The sequence below is a fragment of the Pristiophorus japonicus genome, chromosome 8 (assembly GCF_044704955.1).
Source record: "Pristiophorus japonicus isolate sPriJap1 chromosome 8, sPriJap1.hap1, whole genome shotgun sequence".
In the NCBI taxonomy this organism is placed as follows: Eukaryota; Metazoa; Chordata; class Chondrichthyes; family Pristiophoridae; genus Pristiophorus; species Pristiophorus japonicus.
In genome coordinates this window covers 106,177,385-106,197,049 of record NC_091984.1, presented here as the reverse complement: position 1 = coordinate 106,197,049, position 19,665 = coordinate 106,177,385, and the positions used below count along the sequence as shown (strand labels likewise).

The 19,665-nt window shown below is 45.8% G+C and overlaps 1 protein-coding gene across 2 annotated transcripts in view; it reads left to right on the top strand.

The window, feature by feature from the left end:
- Window positions 1-5,915: 5,915 nt before the first annotated feature.
- rtca (RNA 3'-terminal phosphate cyclase) overlaps window positions 5,916-19,665 on the top strand; it is a 41,778-nt gene continuing 28,028 nt past the window's right edge. For both annotated transcript variants that reach the window (XM_070886174.1, XM_070886175.1), the window contains exons 1-2: window positions 5,916-6,056; window positions 7,877-7,977. In XM_070886174.1, coding sequence (XP_070742275.1) covers window positions 6,012-6,056; window positions 7,877-7,977 — 146 coding nt within the window. In that variant the 5' untranslated portion in view covers window positions 5,916-6,011. The remainder of the gene's footprint in view (window positions 6,057-7,876; window positions 7,978-19,665) is intronic.

Sequence of the window (19,665 nt, the reverse complement as noted above, 5' to 3'; positions counted from 1 at the left end):
CAAGTTTAGGCTTAACCCAACTGTTAGTTTTATTACTCAAAAACCAACTAAAAATGACAGAACAAGACTTCTGAGAGAATTGACTAAAGACATACAATCATCCATCCAGTTAGTTGCTGTTGTTGTCGATTGTAGGCTCATGGTCATTTGTTCCTTGACCGGTTATTCCTCTCTCATGTTCCCTCTTTCTCGTCCTGCTTGTCTTTCTGGTCTACTCCGTTCTTCTCGTTCCATTGTTTCCTTCCTTCCATTCCTTCGCGCTGGTCTCAGCTCATACATATATATCCATTTTATGAATAAATCTCCTGCTGTGCTGGGTTTTCCATTAATGCATCTGGATTGGTTTCGATGTTTGTGGTGATCTGTTTGGTCTGCTACGGTGATGGGTTTGGGTGGCCACAATTTGTACACAGAGTCGACAGGGCAAAAGATAACTCCTTATTTTTAGTGTCCCGTTATCTAAAAATGCACGCCTTGCGGGATCCTTTGTTGTCCTGGTTTTTCGTAGACTTGTAGTCTCCCTCGGGGACTATTTTTCCCCCTTCGGCCAATCAATCCAGGGGCCCCTCTGCACGATTGTATCAAACCCTTAGTCCTGATGTATAATCAGATCTAGCTCCTCACTGCAGAGATTGTATCGATCGGTGATGAGTCACCACCTGCCCCAGACTGGCGCCCTTTTTCACGCCCAGGCAGTCCCAAAAGTTTCTTTAAACCATTTTTAGTTTGTGGCCTCTTCCTGTGCCTGCTGTGAAAATGTGTAAACCTTACATGAATGAAGAAATGTCTCCTCATCTCAGTCCTAAATGGCCGATCCCTCATTCTGAGACTGTGACCCCAGTTCTAGACTCCCCAACTAGGGGAAATATCCTCTCTGCATCTATTCTGTCAAGCCCTGTAAGAATTTTATATGGTGCAATGAGACCACCTCTCCTTCTAAACTCAAGAGAATATAGGCCTAGTCTACTCAGTCTCTCCTCATAGGACAATCCCCCCATCCCAGGAATCAGTCTGGCGAACCGTTGTTGCACTCCCTCTATGGCAAGTATATCCTTCCTTAGGTAAGGAGACCAAAACTGTACACAATACTCCAGATGTGGTCTCATCAGGGCCTTATATAATTGTAGTAAGACGTCTATACTCTTATATTTAAATCCTCTTGTAATAAAGGCCAACATAGCATTTACTTTCTTAATTACTTGCTGCACCTGCATGTTAACTTTTAGTGATTCGTGTACAAGGACACCCAGATCCCTCTGAACACCAACATTTCTGAATCTCTCACCGTTTTCTGAAAATCTAAATACACCACATCCACGGTTCTCCCTTGTCTATTCTGCTAGTTACAATTTCAAAAAACTCTAATGGATTTGTCAAACATGTATTTCCCTTTAATTATTCTGTGCTGACTCTGCCCAATCCTATTTTCTAAGTGCCCTGTTACCACATCTTTAATAATACATTCTAGCATTTTCCCTACTACTGATGTCAGGATCGCTGGTCCCCGTTTTCTCCCCCCCTCCTTTTTTAAATAATGGGGTTACATTAGCTACCTTCCAATCCAGAAGAACCATTCTAGATTCTATGGAAATTTGGAAGATGACAACCAATGCATCCACTATTTCTGTAGCCACCTCTTTCAAAACCCTAGGGTGTAGGCCATTAGGTTCAGGGGATGAATACGTAGCTTGAGGAATGGTGCAAGAGGGAGAGATTCAAATTCCTGGGACATTGGAACCGGTTCTGGGGGAGGTGGGACCAGTACAACCGGACTGTCTGCACCTGGGCAGGACCGGAACCGATGTTCTAGGGGGAGTGTTTGCTAGTGCTGTTGGGGAGGGTTTAAACTAATATGGCAGGGGGATGGGAATCTATGCAGGGAGACAAAGGGAAGTAAAATGGGGGCAGAAGCAAAAAGTAGAAAGGAGATAAGGAAAAGTGGAGAGCAGAGAAATCAAAGGCAAAAATCAAAAAGGGCCACATTACAACATAATTCTAAAAGGACAAAGAGTGCTAAAAAAAAAAACAAACCTGAAGGCTTTGTGTCTCAATGCGAGGAGCATTTGTAATAAGGTGGATTAATTAACTGCGCAGATAGCTGTTAACGGATATGATGTAATTGGGATTACGGAGGCATGGCTCCAAGGTGAAAGGCTGGAACTCAACATCCAGATGTATTCAATATTCAGGAAGGATAGACAGAAAGGAAAAGGAAGTGGGGTAGCGTTGCTGGTTAAAGAGGAGATTAACCCAATAGTAAGGAAGGACATTAGCTTGGATGATGTGGAATCTGTATGGGTAGAGCTGCGGAACACCGAAGGGCAGAAAACGCTAGTGGGAGTTGTGTACAGACCACCAAACAGTAATAGTGAGGTTGGGGACAGCATCAAACAGGAAATTAGGGATGCGTGCAATAAAGGTACAACAGTTATCATGGGTGACTTTAATCTGCATATAGATTGGTTAACTAAACTGCTAGCAATACGGTGGATGAGGAGTTCCTGGAGTGTATGAAGGATGGTATTCTAGATCAATACGTCGAGGAACCAACTAGAGAGCTGGCCCTCCTAGACTGGGTGTTGTGTAACGAGAGAGGATTAATTAGCAATCTTGTTGTGCGAGGCCCCTTGGGAAAGAGTGACCATAATATGGTAGTATTCTTCATTAAGATGAAGAGTGACACAGTTAATTCTTCAGAGACTAGGGTCCTGAACTTAAAGAAAGGTAACTTCGATGGTATGAGACGTGAATTGGCTAGGATAGACTGGCGAATGATACTTAAAGGGTTGACGGTGGATAGGCAATGGCAGACATTTAAAGATCACATGGATGAACTTCAACAATTGTACATCCCTGTCTGGCGTAAAAGTAAAACGGGGAAGGTGGCTTAACTGTGGCTAACAAGGGAAATTAGGGATAGTGTTAAATCCAAGGAAGAGGCATATAAATTGGCCAGAAAAAGTAGCAAACCTAAGGACTGGGAGAAATTTAGAATTCAACAGAAGAGGACAAAGGGTTTAATTAGGAGGGGGAAAATAGAGTATGAGAGTAAGCTTACAGGGAACATAAAAACTGACTGCAAAAGCTTCTATAGATATGTGTCGAGAAAAAGATTAGTGAAGACAAATGTAGGTCCCTTCCAGTCAGAATAAGGTGAATTTATAATGGGGAACAAAGAAATGGCAGACCAATTGAACAAATACTTTAGTTCTGTCTTCCACTAAGGAAGACACAAATAACCTTCTGGAAATACTAGGGGACCGAGGGTCTAGCGAGAAGGAGGAACTGAAGGAAATCCTTAATTAGTCAGGAAATTGTGTTGGGGAAATTGATGGGCATGAAGGCCGATAAATCCCCAGGGCCGGATAGCCTGCATCCCAGAGTACTTAAGGAAGTGGCCCTAGAAATAGTGGATGCATTGGTGGCCATTTTCCAACATTCTATAGGCTCTGGATCAGTTCCTATGGATTGGAGGGTAGCTAATGTAACCCCACTTTTTAAAAAAGGAGGGAGAGAGAAAACAGAAAATTATAGACCGGTTAGCCTGACATCGGTAGTGGGGAAAATGTTGAAATCAAGTATTAAAGATGTAATAGCAGTGCATTTGGAAAGCAGTGACAGGATCAGTCCAAGTCAGCATGTATGACAGATTTTCTAGAATTTTGGGGGGAAGTAACTAGTAGAGTGGACAAGGGAGAACCAGTGGATGTGGTGTATTTGGACTTTCAGAAGGCTTTTGACAAGGTCCCACACAAGAGATTAGTGTTCAAAATTAAAGGACGTGGTATTTGGGATAATGTATTGACGTGGATAGAGAACTGGTTGGCAGACAGGAAGCAAAGCGTAAGAGTAAATGGGTCCTTTTCAGAATGGCAGGCAGTGACTAGTGGGATACTACAAGGTTCAATGCTGGGGCCCCAGCTATTTACAATATACATTAATGATTTAGATGAAGGAATTGAATGTAATATCGCCAAGTTTGCAGATTATACTAAGCTGGGTGGCTGTGTGAGCTGTGAGGAGGATGCTCAGAGGCTGCAGGGTGATTTGGACAGGTTCGGTGAGTGAGCAAATGCATGACAGATGCAGTATAATTTAGATAAATGTGAGGTTATCCATTTTGGTGGCAAAAACAGGAAGGCGGAATATTATCTGAATGGTGACAGATTAGGAAAAGGGGAGGTGCAACGAGATCTGGGTGTCATGGTACATCAGTCATTGAAAGTTGGCATACAGGTACAGCAGGCGGTGAAGAAGGCAAATGGCATGTTGGCCTTCATAGCGAGGGAATTTGCGTATGGGAGCAGGGAGCTCTTATTGCAGTTGTACAGGGCCTTGGTGAGGCCACACCTTGAATATTGTGTGCAGTTTTGGTCCCCTAATCTGAGTTAGGACATTCTTGCTATTGAGGGAGTGCAGCGAAGGTTCACCAGACTGATTCCCAGGATGGCAGGACTGACATATGAAGAAAGAATGAATCGATTAGGCTTATATTCACTGGAATATAGAAGAATGAGAGGGGATCTCATTGAAACATAAAATTCTGACGGGATTGGATAGGTTAGATGCAGGAAGAATGTTCCCGATGTTGGGGAAGTCCAGAACCAGGGGTCACAGTGTAAGGATAAGGGGTAAGCCATTTAGGACCGAGATGAGGAGAAACTTTTTACTCAGAGAGTTGTGAACCTGTGGAATTCTCTACCACAGAAAGTTGTTAGAAACATAGAAACATAGAAACATAGAAAATAGGTGCAGGAGTAGGCCATTCGGCCCTTCTAGCCTGCACCGCCATTCAATGAGTTCATGGCTGAACATTCAACTTCAGTACCCCATTCCTGCTTTCTCGCCATACCCCTTGATCCCCTAGTAGTAAGGACCTCATCTAACTCCTTTTTGAATATATTTAGTGAATTGGCCTCAACAACTTTCTGTGGTAGAGAATTCCACAGGTTCACCATTCTCTGGGTGAAGAAGTTCCTCCGCATCTCGGTCCTAAATGGCTTACCCCTTATCCTTAGACTGTGACCTCTGGTTCTGGACTTCCCCAACATTGGGAACATTCTTCCTGCATCTAACCTGTCTAACCCCGTCAGAATTTTAAATGTTTCTATGAGGTCCCCTCTCATTCTTCTGAACTCCAGTGAATACAAGCCCAGTTGATCCAGTCTTTCTTGATAGGTCAGTCCCGCCATCCCGGGAATCAGTCTGGTGAACCTTCGCTGCACTCCCTCAATAGCAAGAATGTCCTTCCTCAGGTTAGGAGACCAAAACTGTTGAGGCCAGTTCGTTAGATATATTCAAAAGGGAGTTAGATGTGGCCCTTACGGCTGAAGGAATCAAGTGGCATGGAGAGAAAGCAGGAATGGGGTACTAAAGTTGCAAAAATGATCAGCCATGATCATATTAAATGGTGATGCAGGCTCGAAGGGCTGAATGGCCGACTCCTGCACCTATTTTCTATGTTTCTATGATTGATGTGAGGGGTGGGGTTTAGGGGTGATTGATGTGATGGGCGGGGTTTGGGGGTGATTGATGTGAGGGGTGGGGGGTGATTGATGTGAGGGGTGCTGGTTTGGGGGTGATCGATGTGAGGGGTGGGGGGGTGATTGATGTGAGGGGCGGGGTTTGGGTGGTGATTGATGTGAAGGGCGGGGTATTGGAATTATTGGTGTGAGGGGAGGGGTTTGGGGATGATTGATGTGAGGGGCGGGGTTTGTGGGTGATTTTGTGAGGGGCGGGGTTTGGTGTGATTTATATGAGGGGCGGGGTTTGGAGGTGACTGATGTGAGAGGCGGGGTTTGGGGGTGATTGATGTGCGGGGTTGGGTTTGGGTGTGATTGAGGTGAGGGGCGGGGTTTGGGGGTGATTGATGTGCGGGGTTGGGTTTGGGTGTGATTGAGGTGAGGGGCGGGGTTTGGGGGTGATTGACGTGAAGCCGGTTTGAGTGTCGGTGCCGGGCTCTCTCGAAGCTGTGGATCTTTGGACGGACGCGGCTCTTCCGACTTGCGACAATGGCTGAAAATGTCTTTGAAATTGACGGTGCGATAATGGAGGGGGTGAGTGCTGAATGGAACCAGGTCCACACTAAGCTCGCTACCGCCGGGCCTATGCCCTCGTTCTTAAAGTTGCGCCGACACTGCGGCTTTCGGGCCTTGGTGTGGCCGGCCGCTCCTGGTCAGCCGCATTGAAGTTCCCCGATTCCATCTGCAGCCTTAGTGTGGTTGGATAAAACAAAACCTCACAAGAATTTTATTTAAAATGAAGTCCGACAGGTAGAAATTGTTTGCGAGGAATAAACCTGGTTGGCAGGCTGGCATATAGATTTCAGTCTGGCCAGGGAGGTGGTGGGGGTTTTTTCTTGCAAACCCGGGTATGGAAACCATTGCCCGTGCGTCGGGAAGCCCCATCAATCTGTCCGACAAAACCCAGATAAACGCTTCTATTTGCAATATTATACTTGTTTAATTTTCTCGGCTGTACTGTTTGGATTTCAGAGTTCTGAACGTTTGTAATGTAATGTGCGGTTGTAATGTTGCATGACTGGTGGATAAATCCTAAAACAGAAATCTGTCACCGTCCACAGCTTGAGACATACGTATATTTAAAATTTATACGTGGCCCATAGTATGCACGGAAGCAAGCCAAAACGGCAGGCCTTCCTAACGTTGTGTATATATTTATGCACTAGGAATGTACAAGGGCCGTTAACAAAACCATGCACGGATGGTTGTGGATAAGATATTTTTCATCTTGCAACACATCACTATGCACTATGGGATGTGATTAGGGAAGAAGAGAGATTTAGTGATTGAAAGCATCCACACTGATTTGATTGGTTATTTTGGCCAAAATATGACTTGATGAAATCAGTGTGAGGTATTGGTGGCAGAGCATGATGCAAAACATGGGGTACTGCCAATATGCCTCATGATGCCATTATTCAATCAGTAACTATTAAAGACCTGTGCCACCTCTGGCAAGTGCATGTTATCAACCTGAAACACAGACATTTTTATTAGCACAGAATATCTTGACACAATGGGTGGAAATCAGTGGTCTCTAACGCATATCACATATATTGAGGTGTCAGCTCTCTCCTCTAAAGCAGAAGGTTGGGGGTTCAAGTGCCCTCACCTTTTCTGAAGTCCCCCATGGATCTATCCTGGACCCCATCCCCTTCTTATACATGCTACCCTTTATCCGAATCATTCACAGACATGGGGTCAGCTTCCATGTGTACACTGATGACACCCAGTTCCACCTATCCCTCTGCTGCCTCTGTGTTTGCATACTGCTTGTCTGACATCCAGTCTTTGATGAGCTGCAATTTCTTCTAGTTAAACATTAAGAGCAAAGCCATTGTCTTTGAACCCCTGCGAGGGACTCTGTTTCCATCATCCTCTCCATCCACTGTCTCAAGCTGAACCAGACTGGTGGCAATCTGAATGTCACATTTGACTCCGTTCTGACCTTCTGACTCCAAAATCTTCATTAAAAAGCACCTCATTAGAAAGCATCTACATCCACCTCCATAACATTACCTGTCTCTGCCCCAACCACTGTCTTAGCTCATCTGCAGTTGAAATCCTCATCCATTACTTTGTCAGGTTCAGAATCAACTATTCAGATACTGTTCTTGCCAACCTCCATAAACTTCAGCTTGTCCAAAACACCACTGCCTGAATCCTATCCCACACCAAATACAGCTCGCCTATCGCCCCTATCCATGCTGACCTATGTTGATTCCTGATCCCCCAGTACCTCCAATTTGAAGCTGTTGTGTTTAAATTGTTCCCTGGCCTTCCCCTCCTTAACTCTGTAATTGTGTTATCTACAAGTTTTAAGATTATGAAAGTGCCTTTTTTTCTTTTTACAGGGAGGACAGATTTTACGTGTGTCCACAGCACTAAGTTGTCTATTAGGAGCCAAGATAAAAATCCACAATATACGAGCAGGGCGAAGCACACCTGGGCTGCGGTAAGCATAACACAAATCTGTTATCAATTTATGTGAGTCCTTTCCTTTTCTTCCTCACTCCCTGCCCACTGATCCATAATGACCCAATACCACATTGTGCAGTGCCTATATTCTTGCAGCCATTGAGGAACTCCACTGACTATGAATGTCCGGTTGTTATAACTCTGGGTTTAGGTTGCATTGTGACTCGACAGCAGGCACTGGGGAGCAGTGGGATGTACAGTTAATATAAATTACAGCACAAATGGAAGCCATTAAGCCAATGCTAGTTATTCAACTAGAGCTGTTTACAGAAACCGGATTTCCCGGCATCCTTGTGCATTTTCTCTTTTCAAATTCTTATACAGTTCCATTTTAAATTGTTATAGTCTCTGCCGCAATGGCCACTTGCAGTATTGTATTCCATGTTGTAAAAATCTGTGTGGGGAAAACATATGTTTCCATTTCATTTTTCATGTGATCCTGAGTTAATGCCCCCTTGTTATCACTTGCCTGCCATTGCATAGAATGACTTGAAAGACAGGTTTCGAGATGGCAAGTCACATCATAATTTGGAAAATCGCTGTTCAGTTCTGATTTAACCTTCTCTGTTCCAGTGCAAAAAAAGAGGTTTTTTTTGCCTTCATTACTTTAACAACAACAACTCAAATCAGCGTACTAAGCTTAAATAAAGAAGACTATAAAGGTATGAGGGCAAAGTTGGCTAAAGTGGATTGGGAAAATAGATTAAAGTGTAGGACAGTTGATGAACATTTAAGGAGATATTTCACAACTCTGAAGAAAAATATATTCCAGTGAGGAGAAAAGGGTGTAAAAGAAAAGATAACCATCCGTGGCTAACTAAAGAAATAAAGGACGGTATCCAATTTAAAAATAAGGGCATACAAAGTGGCCAAAACTAGTGGGAGGACAGAAGATTGGGAAGCTTTTAAAAGCCAGCAAAGAATGACACAAAAAATGATTAAGAAAGGGAAGATAGACTATGAAAGTAAACTAGCATGAAATATAAAAAGAGACAGCAAGAGTTTCTATAGGTATATAAAAAGGAAAAGAGTGGCTAAAGTAAATATTGGTCCCTTAGAGGACAAAACCGGGGAATTAGTAATGGGGATGGCAGAAACTCTGAACAAGGGTCTCTTATATTCTTAGCAGTTGACGAGACTCGAGTCCGGTGGTAGTATTCAGGCAAACTTTATTGGCTCAGTTACATCTTGCAGTTACTAAGAATAAAGCGCACTCTACCGCGTGTTACAGCTTCAGTTATAGTCGTGAACGTGGTGCCTTCCCATTCCCTGATTGGCCCCCCTGCTATTACTGGGGTCAGTTTGTTGACTCCGGACTGGCCGCTGGTTATGACCCAGCTGTCCATTGCAGATAGCAATCGCCTTGGTCATGATGTGATTACCACATCCTGCTCCTACCTCCTGCTATTCACTGTTTCACAGCATGTTCCTGTTATCTGGTCGGAACAGCGCTAAACCCTGTGACTGTGCTTTGGCCCCAATCACGCTGCAACCTTTTCCATTGTTAGTGAGCATGTACACAGCTACTCTATAATTATAAATTAATCAGGTCCCACAATAGTTAATCAGGTCCCACAAGCCCCCTTTGATTCCCTCCTTAGCCGGAATCATAATGCTCCGAATATATATATAAGGTGCAGAAGTGGGTGGCGAAAGCCCCCTTCCACATTCCTTATTCCGGGGTTAGTTGTTGCCATCATACGCATAGCCAAACATCTAATCAAAGCAAACAAACAGTATAATGCTACTATTACAGCAAATACAAATATAATTCCTTGTATCAATGAGCTGCCCAAGGAGCCGAGCCATCCTGTGGCCCAGCTTCACAGTGTGGTAGCTGGGGGTTGTTTCAGCTGTTCTATCTTCTTTTTGATGTGGTCTGCTAGGTTGGTGATATCCTCGGCACTACCCGGGATATACGTGCAACATTCGGTGCCGATCAAGGCACATGTCCCCCCCCCTCTCCGCCAGGATAAAGTCTAAGGCCACTGTGCGAATGGCCACCATTTCGACATTTATTTTAAGTAGGGCTCCCGCAGTGTCATTAGCCACCTTTTCCAGGACGGATGCCATGTTAATGGACTCCCTTGCTAATTTACCAGTTCCATACCAAGGAACCAGAATGGCGAAGAACCTTTCAATCTCCGTAATCGCCCGTTTACTCCTTTATGGAGCAAACAACCCTGGAAGGGAAGTGGAGTGGCGAATGTAGGGTATCACATAACCCACATAACAAGATCCTGTCCAGTTCTGTGGCAGCCAGGAATAAGCCCTGTGGCTGCAAAAAAAGTAGGTACCGCTGTATGGGGAATATCAGCCACTTCCTATCACTACCCATCCTTGTGTAAAGTTCTGGCCCGGGGTGGTCTTATTCGGGAAATGCAGGAAGCTCTGCATGCTTCCTCTCGTCATATTCACGTTTTGCCTACACGTACTATCCCCCATTCCTTGCCCTCCAGTTTGGTTTCTGATCAGACATACTGACCCTTGTGGCCTTCCTATCCCTGATGTGTTAGTGAGGACCAAGAATGGGGGCTTTAGGGTCTGGTTATAATTGGGCTGATACCACTTCAAAAAGGTGTTTAACCCATAACCCGCCGACGCCATTCGGCCTTTGGTAATTCTATGTCTTCCCCCAGACTATTGGTCCTGTTCCCATTTGTACGGTTAAAAAAAACATTCCGCCATCTCAGATTCATTGAGGGGGACAGGTCTCAAAGGAATTCCTCCCTTTGAATGGATCGGTACCTGCGCACATACCCCCCAACAACTGGAGATGTTGACTTCCTTAGCATAGCTATAGGACATGTACATAAAAGTATTTGCATGTAGCTCCATGTTACACAGGGTTAGGGTCAGACCCATGAGTGCAATCAGTCCAAACATTTTGTTGAGTTCAAAAGTTCAGTTCTTTTAGTCTGTTTCTGATACAGGTGCCCGTTTAACGTGCGAGGCATGGATCCAGGCCGTCTTCCCTTGGATTTTAACCGCCGATCGGGTTGTCAGTAATACTTGGTACGGTCCTTCCCACTTGGCTCCCAGCGGTTCTTTGTGTATTTTCTTTACGTATACCCAAACTCCTGGGACGATATCGTGTCCTCCCTCCGGGGGTCCCACCCAAGCTGCTTTTACCTGTTGGGAAGCAGAACTGATAGCATTTGTTAAATTCTGGCAATATTCCAACAATGTGTCACTCATCAGGTGACAGTCTGCTTTTCCCAGATCGATGGTCCCCGGGAGAGACATTGGTCTCCCGGTGATCACTTCAAAAGGGCTTAAGCCCGTGGTTCGGTTTGGGGTGGCCCTGATGCTACACAAGACCATTGGGAGTGCTTGCGGCCACGGGATCCCCTCTTGGTGGTACTTGGCCAGTCGTTGTTTCAAAGTTCGATTCATACGCCCCACTTGGCCTGACTACTGTGGGTGAAAAGGGCAATATAGATTCTGGGTGATGTTGAGCAATCTGCAGACCTCTCGGCACACGGCTCCAGTAAAATGGGTCCCCTGATCAAAGTCAATACTTGCGGGGACTCCCCATATAAGTATATAGTCTTTACATAGCACCTTAGCCGTGTGCGTGGCGGTGCTCCTTCGGGTGGGTACAGCTTCCACCCACCTCGAGAACCGATCCACAAATAGTAAGACATCCATATACCCCTGACATGGGGGCAATGAGATGTAATCTACTTGTAAATCTCGGAAAGGCCCTGCCAGGGCTGGAAGTCGGAGAAGGGGCATTGTAGTGGAGGGCCCGGGGTTATTTTTCTAGCAAAGATGCACCTGTCCACCGTGGCTTGAGTGTGTTTCCTAAAACCCCGGCTCCACCAGCTCTTCTGGAATCGAGCCGTCATTTGTTGGGGGGGCTAAGTGCCCCCAGGAGTGTATTTGTTGGGCCAAAAAGGGTATTAGCGCTTGTGGTGCCACTGTTTTTCCTGTCTCAGGCTGCCTCCACATTCCATCTGCCTATAGCTTTATCCTTTCACTTATCCATTCCCATTTTTCCGTCCGGAGGCATTCCTCCTGAATTTTTGCCAGATCCTGTGTCAGCGTTCGGGTCCCCAGTTGACATACAAGGGTGCCCTTCTCTCGTTCCATTAAGGCGGCTTCCTTAGCTGCCTGGTCGGCCTGTGCGTTTCCTTTAGCCTCATCTGTATTCTCCTTCATATGGGCCTTGCATTTCAGGATAGATACCTCCTCTGGCAGCAGTAATGCTTCAAGTAGGTCGCGGACTTCCACCCCATTCTGTATTGGGTTTCCTGCTGCAGTCAAGAATCCTCTCTTCCGCCATAACTGGCCGAAATCATGTGCCACCCCAAAAGCGTACCTGGAATCCGTGTATATATTAGCTGTTTGTTCCTCGGCTTCGGCCAGCGCTCTCAATTCGGCCTGCTGAGCGGAGGTTCCGGCGGGGAGCCCCCCCTTCCTTACTACCTCGTGCAGCGTCGTGACTGCCCAGCCCGCCTTCCGGATTCCATGTTCCACAGAGGAGGATCCGGCCGTAAATAGGATCAAGTCCGGATTGGGTAACGGCTCTTCGGCTGCCGCAGCGGCTCCTTCTGCTTCTTCTAACATGCCCGCACAATCGTGCTGGTCTTCATACCCTTCTTCAGGCAGGGAGAGCATGGTGGCCGGATTAACCGGGCTAGCTCGTACAATATGCAGGTTTGGAGCTTCCAGGACTGTTGTCCATCTGGCTGAGGTCACCTGGGTGACCCGGTTCATGAATAGCATAGCATGTACTGTATGGGGACACTTGATGATCAGTTTCTGGTCTAAGATTAATCCCGCCGTTACCATTACTGCTCGGCATGTAGCTTCCATGGCCCTCGGGCAACTTCCCCATCCGAGAGCCACTGTGTCCAGTTTGGCCGAGTAGTATCCGATGGGCCTCTGTTGGTCCCCATGTTCTTGAGTCAGGATAGCAGTCGTGTATCCTTCTTTTTCATGCACGAATAGGGTGAAGGGCTTCCTGGTGTCAGGGATCCCGAGGGCGGGTGCCATGCACAGAGCCTGTTTCAGTTTTTCAAGCGCCTCCTTTTGCTCCTCAGCCAGGGTGATAGCTTCTTTATAGGTCCGTTTTCCTTTTAGCAGGTAATTCAATGGTTGTGCCAATTGCGTGTAGGAGTCTACCCAGTTCCTATTAAAATTGCACAGACCCAAGAAGGACCGAAGTTCCTAGATCGTGGCGGGCCGTTTAACCGCGCGAATCGCCTCGGTCCTATCCTGGGTCAGTCCCCGTTTTCCCATTGAGATCTTTTGTCCAAGGTAAATTACTACTTCCAGGGCTATCTGGGCCTTGGCCATACTGGCCTTGTATCCCTTTTTGACGAGGTGGTCCAGTAAGGTGCTGTTCTTCCGTGGTGGACGCCAGTAGGATATCATCGACATATTGTATGACCGTAGATCCCATCGGGGGAGCTCCCTTAAGTGACTCTGGAGGGCCATGTGGAACACTGTTGGGCCATGTGGAACACTGTTGGGCTATTGTGGAACCCTTGAGGTAGACGGGTGCAGGTGTATTGCTGTCCCTGGATGGTAAAGGCAAACCAAGGCTGCACCTCCAGGGCCAACGGAATTGCCCAGAATCTGTTGGCCATATCAATAACGGAGAAGTACTTGTCTTCCGGCGTCAGAGCCTGAAATATAGTCGAGGGGTCCGCTACCAACAGGGTTTTTTGGTCAATGCACTGGTTGGCCTTCCAGTAGTCCACCGTCATGCGCCAGGTGTCTTTACCCTTATGCACTGGCCACACCGGGCTGTTGGATGAGCTGTGGGTCTTAACTAGTACCCCTTGTTCTTCTAACTGCCGGATGATGGGTAATATTCCTTGGATTGATGTCGGGCTGATCGGGTACTGTTTGGTGCAAGGAGGTGGCGTCCCAGTGAAGGTAACCGGGTCCATTTTAAGCAAGCCACAGTCATGTTTGTCCTTAGCCCATATCGGGTGGTTCCTTAGTTCTTCCCTCTGCAGGGATCGGATTGACCATGTGACTTGGCCGTCCTCAAAGTCCAGGGAGGAGTCTATTTTCGTCAAGACGTCCATCCCGAGTAGGTGTTGTCCCACCCAGACCGATGCGGTTACTTCATGTGGTCCCAGAACCAAATACATCGGCTGGGTTCGGTGGAGTATCGGCTTATGGCCTCCGACTCCATGTGCCACACGGGTTGTCCCGTTGAGGGGGAATTTATAATTTTCGGGCACGAAGGTCAATTCTGTCCCTGTGTCCAATAAACAATCAGTCTCTTGGTCGCCCACTCACACACTGACATATAGTCCGTCCCTGTGCTGATGTATTAATGCTAACAGGGATCCTGCCGGGGAGGGGTGGGCTCTACGAGTTTTTTGCACATTCCAGCAACTGCAGCTGCTAATCGAAGGAAAGTTCTTTAAACCACTCCATCACTGACCGCCCGTCGGTCTATTTCTGGCCCGTCCCTGATCTTCCCTGGTTGTTCTGTTTCTTCGCTCGGCACGATCAGACACAATGTCCCTCTTTACTGCAATAGTGGCACTTTCTCGGCAGTCTTCCGGACGTCTGTCCCTCACAGTCCTTTGGTTTCCATCCAGTCTGCATTACTTGGACCTTTTGAAGTTAAATCCCGATCTAACTGGCTACACCGGTCTACCAACTGCGCGAAGCAGGTTCCCCGATCATCCCAATCTGCCAGGGTCGCCTTCACTAATTTCGATAGTTCTGGTTTCAACCCCGCTATAAAGGTAGCCTTCAAGGGTTCGACTCTTTCGTCATCCATCTGCTCCGCATCTTGATGCAGACCCGAATGTTCCAGCCACGTAGACTTGAATTGCTCCTCATACTCGAGTACCTCCTCTGTGCCTTTTTGCTGGCACACTGCAGTCTTACTCCAATCTGTCCTTGCCGGCCCGTACTTTCTTAACCACTCTTTCACTTTTCCCCAGGCTGTGTCAATCTCCTGTCCAGTGTCTCCAAGTGCCTCTTTTACTGCCCTCTGGAGTTTATGTGCCGATCATCCGAGCACCATGACGGTTAGAATCTGGACTCTGTCCAAATTACGTTTCTTAGTTCCGCCTTCCGTCTTGGTCGTCGTCTCTACTTTAACACTCGTTTTTAGTGGGGCTAATATAGGGCTGTAGAATCCATCGCTGCCGCCCCGAGTCCTCATCGTATGACGAGGAGCTCGAATCCGACATCACTAATCCCGCCTGTTGCCTGTCCAGCTGTCGGTGTTCTTTCCCTACTCATGTCAGACTTGGATAGACGGCTTTATACTTCAGACGCAGCCCCTGCGTACTGGCTGCGACCGAATCTGTAATCTCACCCTTCAGTTTTGTTATCTCATTCCCTTTCTTCTCTATTTCCGAATTTGTCTTGGTCACTTGTTCCCCAAGTACCTTTAGCAGCTTTCAGGTACCGATCGAATTGGGACTGGGTCATGATTTCTTTTCTCTGTCGAACTTGGCTCGTGACGGCCAGGGACCAGCAGGTCCTTTCTTTATCTTTCATGCGTGTGGTTTTCCCCCATACCCTTTTTATATCGTCCAGGTTCCACTGACCCTTAGAGGTTCGTACTTTTGTTCAATTTTGGCACATGTCTTTCGTAAATCAAACCGCTGTTCGATGTATTCCCTAAGGCTTTCTAACACTTCCACGTCCGTGACCTCTGGTCGGGCCAGCCCTTCTTTTTCAGTCGTGGGATGGTTTTTGTTTCCGCCTTCAGCCATTGTGCCGATTTAGAACCCTTAGTTGCGGCGGGTGCGAGACGTGGACCTAAAGTCCGGGACAGGACCTTGTGTTCTGTCGAGTGAAGAGCTCTCTGTTACGGAGTCTCGACCTTAATACTACCCACAGATGGTTCTTTTACAGATCGCGTGAATGACGCCTGCCGCGAAAAACTTCGGACAAGGACTTTATTTACGAGGTGTCCTTGCCCTCGTGTCGACGTGGGACCAAGGGTCTCCCAGCGGCTGACATTCAGTGATTTTGCCGACTACGCCAGAATGTAGGGTCTCTTATATTCTTAGTAGTTGACGAGACTCGAGACCGGTGGTCGTATCCAGGCAAACTTTATTGGTTCAGTTATATCTTGCAGTTACTAAGAATAAAGCGCACTCTACCGCGTGTTACAGCTTCAGTTATAGTCGTGAACGTGGGGTCTTCCCGTTCCCTGATTGGCCCCCCTGCTGTTACTGGGGTCAGTTTGTCGACTCCGGACTGGCCGCTGGTTATGACCCAGCTGTCCATTGCAGATAGCAGTCGCCTTGGTCATGATGTGATTACCACATCATGCCCCTTCCTCCTGCTGTTCACTGTTTCGCAGCATGTTCCTGTTATCTGGTCGGAACAGCGCTTAACCCTGTGACTGTGCTTTGGCCCCAATCACACTGCAACCTTTTCCATTGTTAGTGAGCATGTACACAGCACACAGCTACTCTATATAATTATAAATTAGTCAGGTCCCAGTTAATCAGGTCCCACAATAGTTAATCAGGTCCCACAGGCATACCAAGTGGCCAAAACTAGTGGGAGGACAGAAGATCGGGAAGCTTTTAAAAGCCAGCAAAGAATGACTCAAAAAATGATTAAGAAAGGGAAGATAGTCTATGAAAGTAAACTAGCATGAAATATAAAAAGAGATAGCAAGAGTTTCTATAGGTATACAAAAAAGGAAAAGAGTGGCTAAAGTAAATATTGGTCCCTTAGTGGATGAGACCGGGGAATTAGTAATGGGGAACATGGAGATGGCAGAAACTCTGAACAAATATTTTGTCTCAGTCTTTACAGTAGAGGACACAAACAATATCCCAGCAGTGGATAGTCAAGGGGTTATAGGGGGTGGGGGGGGAGGGAGGAAGAACTTAACACAATCACCTCACTAAGGAGGTGGTACTCAGTAAGATAATGGGACTAAAGGCAGATAAATCCCCTGGACCTGATGGCTTGCATCCTAGGATCTTAAGAGAAGTAGTGGCAGGGATAGTGGATGCATTGGTTGTAATTTACCAAAATTCCCTGGATTCTGGGGAGATCCCAGCAGATTGGCAAACTGCAAATATAACGCCCCTATTTAAAAAAGGAGGCAGACAAAAAGCAGGAAACTATAGACCAGTTAGCCTAACATCTGTGGTTGGGAAAGTGTTGGAGTCCATTATTAAAGAAGTAGTAGCAGGACATTTGGAAAAGCATAATTCGGTCAGGCAGAGTCAGCATGGATTTATGAAGGGGAAGTCATGTTTGGCAAATTTGCTGGAATTCTTTGAGGATGTAACAAACAGGATGGATAAAGGGGAACCATTAGATGTGGTGTATTTGGACTTCCAGAAGGTATTTGACAAGGTGCCACATAAAAGGTTACTGCACAAGATAAAAGTTCATGGGGTTGGGAGTAATATATTAGCATGGATAGAGGATTGTCTAACAAACAGAAAACAGAGAGTCAGGATAAATGGTTCATTCTCGGGTTGGCAACCAGTAACTAGTGGGGTGCTGTTGAGATCAGTGCTAAAACCCCAACTATTTACAATCTATTTTAACGACTAGGAAGAAAACCGAGTGTAACGTAGCCAAGTTTGCTGATGATACAAAGATGGGAGGAAAGAAAATCTGCAAAAGGACATAGACAGGCTAAGTGAGTGGGCAAAAATTTGGCAGATGGAGTATAATGTTGGAAAGTGTGAGGTCATGCACTTTGGCAGAAAAAAAAAATCAAAGAGCAAGTTATTATTTAAATGGAGAAAAATTGCAAAGTGCTGCAGTACAGCGGGACCTGCAAGTACTTGTGCATGAAACACAGAAGAATAGTATGCAGATATAGCAAGTGATCAGGAAGGCCAATGGAATCTTGGCCTTTATTGCAAAGGGGATGGAGTATAAAAGCAGGGAAGTCTTGCTATAGTTATTCAGGGTATTGGTGAGGCCACACCTGGAATACTGTGTACAGTTTTGGCTTCCATATTTATGAAAGGATATACATGCTCTGGAGGCAGTTCAGAGAAGGTTTACTAGGTTGATTTCAGAGATGAGGGGGTTGACTTATGAGGAAAGGTTGAGGAGATTGGGCCTCTACTCATTAGAATTCAGAAGCATGAGAGGTGATCTTATCGAAATGTATAAGATTGAGGGAGCTTGACAAGGTGGATGTAGAGAGGATGTTTCCACTGATGGGGGAGACTAGAACTAGGGGGCATAATCTTAGAATAAGGAGACGCCCATTTAAAACTGAGATGAGGAGGAATTTCTTCCCTGAGGGTTGTAAATCTGTGGAATTCGCTGCCTCAGAGAGCTGTGGAAGCCGGGACATTGAATAAATTTAAGACAGAGATGGACAGTTTCTTAACCGATAAGGGGTTATGGGGAGCGGGCAGGGAAATGGACCTGAGTACATGATCGGATCTGCCATGATTGTATTAAATGGCGGAGCAGCTCGAGGTGCCGTACGGCCTGATTTCTTATGTTCTTATAACTTCCTGCTTTCTTATGTTCTTGTAACTTAGATTAATATTGTGCCTTTAACGTAGTAAAATGTCCCAAGGCGCTTCACAGGAGTATTATAAGTCAAAAAATTTGACACCGAGCCACATAAGGAGGTGTAGTTTTTAAGGAGTGTCTTAAAGAAAGAAAGTGAGGCGGGGAGGTTTAGGCAGGGAATTCCAGACCTTGGGGCCAAGGCAACAGAATGCACTGCCACCAAAGGTTGAGCGATTATAATCAGGGATGCTTGAGGGCAGATATCTTGGGGGAGAGGGCGGGCGGGGGGCGTGGGGTGGGCAGGTGAGAGGCTGAAGGAGATTACAAAGATATGGAGGGGTTTGAAAACCAGGATGATAATTTTTGAAATCGAAGCGTTGCTTAACCGGGAGTATCGTTCCAGTGAATCTTCACTTTACCCTTTCATAACTGTAATATCGTTTGTATAAGGGATGCCCAGAATTGCACATAATACTCCAAATGTGGTATAATAAATATCTTGTACAAATTCAATGTCACCTCATTGCATTTGTAATCATTGCCCCTTAAGTATTTTGCATATATCTAGAATCCCATTTGCTTCTTATTTTTTTGGCTGCTTCTACCTGTACTCCCACCTTAAAGATCAAATATATTTGCATCCCCATGATTCTTTGTTCTTCCATTCTGTTGAGAATGTTGCTGCTTACTACCTTTCACTGTTCTTTTTATAAGAATTTGTTATTTCACACTCTCTGCATTGTATTTCATATGTATGTAACTGCCCAATCTGATACCTGTCCTCTTGCATTCTTGCTTAGTTTGTTATGCCCCCTAACTTGGTATCATCAGCAAATTTCAATATAATTTCTCCTGTGCTAGCGGTTAAAATCTTGTATATAAATGGAAAAGAAGAGGTCTCAGAACACATCCTTGTGGTACATTACTACCCACATCCTAATATTCATTATTATATTCATATTTATTAGCCCTTGCTTTTGAGCCCAAAGTTTCATGAGGTGAAAACTTACTCTAAACTAACTTAGAATGGAGTAAGTGAAGATTTTTGTACGCTCGAAAAAACCTTGTCTACACTTTAGAAGACTGTGAAGTAAAGATGAAGTTCTGGTGGTTACAGATCTATCAGTGTCAATGGTTGGAGTGATTTGAGGTGATGAATTAAGACTATTGGACAAAAAAGTAATTTGCCAGTGGTTTAATTTTTTTTTGTTTTCTTTCA